Source organism: Fukomys damarensis, unplaced genomic scaffold, assembly GCF_012274545.1.
Source record: "Fukomys damarensis isolate Sample0158 unplaced genomic scaffold, DMR_v1.0_HiC HiC_scaffold_3, whole genome shotgun sequence".
NCBI classification, from domain to species: domain Eukaryota; kingdom Metazoa; phylum Chordata; class Mammalia; order Rodentia; family Bathyergidae; genus Fukomys; species Fukomys damarensis.
Genome location: NW_022900915.1, coordinates 802,561 through 810,711, shown reverse-complemented (window position 1 = coordinate 810,711; position 8,151 = coordinate 802,561). Strand labels below are relative to the sequence as shown.

The window sequence follows — 8,151 nt, the reverse complement described above, 5'->3', positions numbered from 1 at the left end:
TTTATTTTTTTTCCATGTGTACAGGGGTAACGCACTGTATTAAATATGCAAGGTCATTATCTACGTGGGTTTGATTACAGAAACTAATAAAGTATTCTCTAAATAATGAAAACAAGAATAAGAGAAGACTATAAGAACAAGAAGCAATTTAAATATGTTCAGGGACCATTTTCATCTCCAGAATTAAGGATTATTTTGATGTTACATCATTGCCTTTTCTCTTTTACTTTCCTTTTTAGTTTTATTTTAGGATTCCCTATTTTTAATGTTCATACAGAGATTTCTTTAACTGAAATACCGAATAGTTTCTTTGGTGTGAAAAACTATAATAGTACACAGGATCCTAATGAGATAATTAATAATGTGAAATAGGAAGTAAAGGGCTAAAGGTGTAGGGAAAGTGGGAAGGGTGGGGGAAAGGTAATAAGGGAGAGGAAAAAAATATGAGAAACTGAAAAAATGGAAATAAAGTGTTTGTAAATGGGGAGGGGAGGAGGGGGTGAAGGGAGGGCAGGGACAAGGGGAAAAATGAGAATCAAGACCTATTATGTAAAGGTACAGAATCCCAATGATGAATGTAACTGTATTGTATACCTAGATTGTTCCAATAAATTAAAAAAACAAAGGTGATTGTTTAAGCAGTTTTGTTGGAATTTAGTTACACATAATTTTAAAATAAGCCTTTTTACCCTCAAAGTATTCCTTTAGAATTTAACCCATTAACTAGCCTTTAAAAAAGAATTTTCTAAGCACTAACAGCTTCATCTTTATTCTACTTACAAAGTTTCCATTTTACTCAGAAAAAAATTTTTATCCTATAGCTTTTAAAATGTGACGAGAAAGGAAAATAAGCACTTGAAAATTTCATGTGCACTAAAAAATTAAGACAGCAAGTCACAACTTCCCTTACCATAACCTTTTATAGATTCTGAAGCAAGTCTGAATAGGTTCCCTGCGTCCCAGATTCAGAATTCTATGTTAATGACTAGAACAGTTGTCTTGAAAACTTATACATCAAGAAACAATGTTCACACTTGGTTAATACAGATTTAAGAGGAAAAATCGGTTTGGTTCCCTTACAATCTAAGCTGTGACCCTGCTTATCTGAAAACTGAGGTTGTAGTAGACAGTCTGTAAATTTCTTTCTGGCAGTAGTGTTATAATTTATTCAGAGTAGGTATTTGAGTATTCTTTCAAAAACTGTTGAAGTTTAGCAATCTCAACTGTTCCTGACTTGAACGCAGCACCCAGGAGTCTTGTTTTTCTTGTTCTGTCTTCATCGGGTAAACAAGTTGGCCCTTGGACTTTCCATTTTTATTTCTGTAGGAATTGTCTAAACTTGTGCCGTCCATTATCATAGCAACAATGTTTTAAAATGTAGCCACTCTGGAGTTTGATGGAAGTATAAAATATGCACCGAATGTCAAAGATTTAATTAAAAAGTACCAAATATCTCAACAGTATTAATACAGTTACATTAAAATAGCACTGTTAAAATAGTATTTTGAAACTACAAGGTTAAGTGTTTTTTGATTTTTATAAAATACAAAAATTGTATGTGCAGTTCACATATTTCTTTAACTCTGAATCCCAAGAGCCTCATCCCCATATTATATGACCTTTCTTCTTCAAGGCCCTGATCACAAAGGCAGGCTAACAATTACATTTCTTCTCTTGCCATTCCCTTTTCTTGCTATTCCCATGTCTGATCATGCCAATTTTTTTTTGTACCCGGGATCAAACTCAGGACCTTGCGCTTAGGAGGCCACTGAGCTAAATTCCTGGCCCCACACCTTTGACTAGTGAATATGAAACGGAAATGTCCGTGGTTTCCAAGCCAGTGACAGAGCAATCAGTAAGGGGCTGTTTTCCCAACCCCTCCTCCAACTGAGCAGGACACTACTCACAGCCCTCCCAAGGTGCTGCCACCAACTTTCTGCTCTGGCAGGGCTCCTACCAGACTGCTTAGGGAGGGAGCCTGGACACAAAGGAGGGGCCACCACTTAGCGCCCTCACATTCCATACAGGAAGTCTTTATAATTCTTTTAGATATGCAGATTTTAAGTTTTTAAAGGACTATTACTTTCCTTGGTATATTCATCTGACTCTTCTTTCAAAGCTGATTAAGGCTTATGTATTTTACTTTTAAAAGCCACTTATAAATAATTCATACAAAGAACTATGAAAACTTTACTCGATCTGGGTAGTAAAGTTTAAGGAGTAGAAACAGAAATTGGGATAGCATAAGATCAGTGTAAGTACATATACAACAAACTAGTTCAAATAGTCCAGTAAAAAACTGAAATCAAGTAAATGTACTTTTGTGTTGGAAATCATATTTTAAGTATATTCCTTTAGTTTTTGTTTGACCTTGATAGAAGTCTTTTTCAGTTAGAAAGGCACTTTAGGAATCAGTTTTATCCAATCGTTTATATTCAGGATATGTGATAAACTCCAGATCACACAGCTATCGACAAGCCTGGACGCAGAAGGCTCCCCAAGTTCACACCACTCCGCTGTATTATGCTGCCTGTCTTTACCTATCAGATTAAAAAAAACTTATTCAGATCTGTAAAATTAAGACGATTAACTTTTATTTGGAATGAAGGCATTTTAGAAACATGAACAAAGATTAGTGGAGTTAAAACATTAAATCCTGTTAGAATGTGCATGATTTACTTAAAATCTCCAACACATACTTTGTAACTGTGAACCAGAGAAATGAAGTCTGGATCTGTCACTGTCCTTAGCTTGATCAGGACAAAACATTTACCACTCAGGTACCTGCAGAATAGTGTAACATACCACAGCCGAATGGGAGATTCTGGTGTAAACAATTATACCATATGTACAATGTATCTTTGGAAATAAAACCACCATGGATACAAGACTAGGACATCATTCCAGTGAGTTGTCATTTTTGGTAACTGTGTTTTTTTTGCCATCCATCCATCCATGTATCTATCGACCTACCTGTTTTGCTTTTGGTTTTTTGAGACAAGTTTCACTAGGTAGCACAGGCTGGCCTCGAACTTGCAGCAATCCCCCTGCCTGAACCTCTCAAATGCTAGGCCTACAGGCATGCACCACCATGCCTAGCTTGCTCCATATTTAACAGAGGTAACATCAGCTATGTGTTACTCCTAATCATTTCTCAAAAGCTTATCATCTCTACCAGAAACAATAAGGAAGACAGGAAGATGGTGCTATTTGTTTCTTAGAAGAGCAAACATTTTACATCTTTTGGGATTTTCCTACTCATCAGGTCTAGGACTGTAAATGTTTTATAGCAGTCTTAACATTTTAACTATAACATACTGAGAATGCTGTCATATGTCAATTGTGCCCAGTAAGGCATTAGAGAGGAGTGGGTCACACGTACTGCATCTTACTCCTCTGGAAGGGACACGTGGTCATTAAACCCAAGAAAAGGGGGTGTGATTTTGCTTTTGCCTGTTTTGAGATGGGGTCTTGTTATGTTGTCCAAGCTGGTCTCAAACTCCTGGGCTCAAGTGATCCCGCTGGAGTACAGGCATGAGGCACCACACCCAGCAAAAACAAAGGAAGGAAGGAATGAAGGAAAGAAGGAAGAAAAGAAATAACTATGACTCTGGTCATAACAAATTTTCAACACCAAGGACCGGATACAGCAACCCAAACAGGATACAAGAAGGGGAAGAGCCAAATGTGGTACACACTTGTCCCAGCACTAGGGAAGGTGAGGCAAGAGGATGGCTGTGAGTTCAAGGCCAGCATAAACTACATAGCTAGACCCTGTCTCAAAATAAAAGGGGAGGAGAAAGGCTGCCAAAGACAAAGTAAATTTCATTTTACTTCAAATCTGTGCAGTCCTTGGCTATTCATCAAATCATGTTCTATTTTGGCATGTTACCCTGATGTGTCAGCTGTGACCACGGGTGATTTACTTTTAGTTTAAAAATTTTAAAAAGGCAAGGAATAAATTAAGTACATGCAAAGTCTCAGATTTTGAAGATAACAATAGAAAATGAGAAATCCATAAAATTTTTAACAAACACATGAGCAAATTTCTTCCTAATTCTTACAGAGAGTACTTAAAATGGGCAGATTAAAACAGGCAAAGACAATTACTGTCTTCTTAAGGCAATCAAGATATAAATGTCCTTTGATGTGATGTTTTCCTAAGTAAGCTTGTAAATTTCAGTTCATGATGTACGAGTTCATCTTTTTCTGTCAATTAAGACTCAAGGAATCAATATCAAATATATATTTAGAAAAAGTTTCTTATTAAAAATATTCCTAATGTTTATATACTCAAATAATTTATAACTAATATTTCACAAGGAATATCATTTTATTACTATAATCACAAAATCATAATTTCTGTACAGGAATGTAAAAATGAACATTAATAATGCATTGATAATTCATTAAGGTAAACATACTACAGAACATAAAGGAAAAAATATTGTAGAATTTTCTGGCCTTGCAGTGCACATTTTAGTGCAAGTATTCAAGACACAATGATGTTCAATTCAGCAAAATATTGCAGAATGTCATGCCACAGTCCACTTAATTCAAAGACAGTCAGGACATGCAGCAGTAATAAAATGTCAGAGAGTGTGTATACATATATATATATTTATTTATTTATATGTAAAAAACCACATGTAATTAATAAAATATATAGTGGTTTATTTGGATGGTTTTAAATGAGTTCATTATGGAGTTCAGGATAACTTGAGCAACATCCAAAGTCTTCTTAAGTGGAACAATCTTATTGCTAGGCAATGGCTTTGGCTTCAGGTAGGAAAGCCTCCCAGTATTTTATCAGCTGTGGATGATAATAAAAATAAAATATATTCTCATTAATTTATCATTTTAATGCACATATCCTATAATAAAACTTAAAAATACTATATAAAATTTTGCATAAATATAAAAAAGACTAACATTTACTAACGTTTGGTTTTTTTTTTAATTAACAAAAATGACTGAAGATATTTATGGGGAATGTCTGATTCTTAAAGGGATCATTCTTTCCCTACCTGAGGATCATTCATATAATTCATATATAAATTACTTAAAACATTAATAACTCTTGGCTAATTTGTTTCTGACATAAACAGATATACTTCTTTAAGAAATATAATATCTTAGTTTTATTTTTTTTGAGACAGGGTCTCACTATGTAGTTTAGGTTGGCTTTGAACTCACGGCAAATCCTCCTCTGCCTCAGCCTCCTGAGTGCTGGAATTACAGGCTTGTGCCACCGTGCCCAGCTGAATACTTTACTTTTTTGATTTATGTGAAACTATACACAGAAAATATTGTTAACAAATATTTTTAAAATTCTGCTTCAAAAATGCAATTATGAGGTCCCTTTCCAATATGACATAGTAGGGTCACCTAATACATAAGATATTCACATTTTTGTTATTGTTAGCCAAGAGGAATAAAAATAAAAGGATGAAAACAAAATACTGAGCAATAAAGAAAAAATAGGACTGGAAAATATTAGTTGCAGGATCATTTAAGTATAAACTAAAGCTATGTTTAAGACAGTGTCTTAGTTGGTCATGGAATGGTGGCACGTGCTTGTATTCCCAGCACTGGACACTGAGGCCAGGAGATGGTCGGGAGTTCGAAGCCACCCTAGGCTACATGAACATGAGTTCAAGGGCAGTATGAACTGCACAGTGAGATCTTGTGTTAAAACCAAACCAAGCAGAAAACCTTATGAGAATTATTTTTCATACATACATACATACATACATACATATATGACTTTATGAGCTATTTAAATAAAACTTAAATATAGCCCGAAGACTAAATATCTCTGAATTTAAAAATGCCAAGTATTTTATTTTATATAGACAAGTCTCTCTAGATCCACATATTATAAACCCGGAGGAAATACTTGTCTATATTAAGACACTAAATGTAATTTGACCTATTACTGATATTTATATTAAAATAATACAGAAAAAACTTTATAGACTTTCACTTAATATATCATTAAATTGTTTGATATTCTTTAGTTAAGGAGATCAATGCCACTTGCAGCATTCAGCCAACCCCAAGATAAAACAGATCAAAACGGTACCAAAACAAAAAAACCCTCAACCTTAAAATTTAACTTACTATGAAAATTTACTCAAAAAAGTTTCATCAACAAGCAAATAAAACTAGGAAGAAAGAAAAAGGAAAAGTGTGTCTCTGACTAAATTTAGTAGAAGCAAATGGACCAGAGATAGTTTCTAGTTACACAGTATACCCCTGCGAAGTCGAGGTTCAGAGTTCGTGGCCTTAGTCCTTCTCAATTTTTCCTTAGAATCTAACTAATAATTGTTGGCGGAAACCTCCACAATTTTGTGAAAACTGCAAGCATCTCTGCAATTGTTTTTATGGGGGGAGAGGTTTGCAAGTAGCCAATCTGAGAGCGTTACTCAGTTCTCCTTGCTGCTGATTGGCTGCTGCCCTGTAACCCACCTCCCAGACGCACCAGCATTCCCACATCGTAACAGGTTGCTGAACTGCATGCAGCGATCTCAAGTGTTCTTGCTTTTATTAAGATGCTTCCAAAAACTTTATTTATTTATTTTTACCAGTGGCAAAGTTTATTCGAGAAAGTAAAAGTGAAGAGTGGGAGAGAAAATGGCTCTGTAGTGAGCTTGGGCTGAGTACAGAGAAACGATACACGTGCGAGCTGTGGGGAAGCAGTGTGGGCTGTCATGAAAGTCACTACAGCCAACACAGTACTTAACTAAATCACATAACTGCAGGAGACATAGCATATTTAGGGTTTAAACTATGAAAATAGGCATTTATAGGCATGTTCTGACCATATTTGAAATTTTCAGAGCTCATGGGTGATTTTGGACTGTAACCCTGTGAACTTCAGGCTCCACTGGATCACCATCTATTCCTTTGTTATCACTGGCTTTTTCTATTCTTTTTCTTATTCTTCTTCCTTGATTTTTAAATTTTTGTAAAAATAAAATAACATTTCCTATCAAAGAGATTAACAACAGTTAATATACTGTGTATCATTATCTTCAAAGTGGTTAAAGACAAAGGATTTTTCCCTTACAAAGAAAAAAAAACCAAAAAACACAGAAACTAGTGGAACTAACTGGAACAGATCAGTGTATGTCTTAACACTTTCAAACAATGAAAGAGGCAATCTGGAGAATTATTTGAACTTTTCCCTACTTCATATTATCTGTCTTCTATTTCTTACTCTGTGATTATATTCAGTTTCTTAGATAAGAGAAACCATGAATATTGAAGAATGCATGTCTGCCTTATTTTACTTAACCATGTTTTCACATTGCCTCCACACGCATACGAATAGGTTATGCCTCAAGTTTATCTTTAAGGCACAGTAGTATTCCACTATGTACAAAACACAATATTTTCCTCATCAATTCACCTGCTTCCAAGATCTCCGAACTAAAACCTAAATGGTTCAGATATGCATGTTAAAACAGAAACAATCTACTGGAAGATAAAATAGGTGTAAATCGTGAAGACATGGGTGTAGGCAAGGATTTTCTAAACATTCCTGCTTCCGGCCTGCCACACCATAAACTGTTCTTCCTCTTCAGTGCCACTCTGCCAAGGAGCTCTGCCTTGGAGCCAGCCAATTATGGATTAAAACCTCTACCTCTCCAAACTGTGAGCTAAAATAAAACTTTCTTCCTTTAACTTGTGGGTGTCAGGTATTTCAACCCAACAAGAGAAAGCACCTAAGAAAGGGACTGTATCAAAAAGCTTCTGTATACGAAAGGAAACCACGAATGAAGAGACAATCTATAGAATAGAAAAAAAAATTTGCCAGCTATTCTTCAGAGGACTGAGGATATATAAAGAACTCCAAAAAATTAGATCCCCCAAATTTAAAGTCCCAATCAAAAAATAAGCAACCAAAACGAATGCATTTGAAGAAGTATAAATGGTCAATAAACACATGAAAAAATGTTCAACATTTCTGTCCATTAGAGAAATGCAAATTAAAACTACACTGAAATACCATTAACAGATGAGGATATAGCTCAGTGGCCACTGTGCCTGCCTGGTAAGCACAAGGTCCTGAGTTTGATACCCAATACACGCACACAGAAAAGAAAAGGCGGGGGGAGAGGGGAGGGGAGGGGAGGGAGAGGGAGA

At 35.4% G+C, this 8,151-nt stretch overlaps 1 protein-coding gene across 2 annotated transcripts in view; it reads right to left on the bottom strand.

Annotated features, from left to right (window-relative positions):
• Positions 1–4,376: 4,376 nt before the first annotated feature.
• Positions 4,377–8,151, bottom strand: part of Snx2 (sorting nexin 2) — a 32,880-nt gene continuing 29,105 nt past the window's right edge. The window contains exon 15 of one of the 2 annotated variants that reach the window (XM_010627248.3): positions 4,377–4,813. In XM_010627248.3, coding sequence (XP_010625550.1) covers positions 4,763–4,813 — 51 coding nt within the window. In that variant the 3' untranslated portion in view covers positions 4,377–4,762. The remainder of the gene's footprint in view (positions 4,814–8,151) is intronic. The other variant, XM_010627249.3, reaches the window with a different exon arrangement.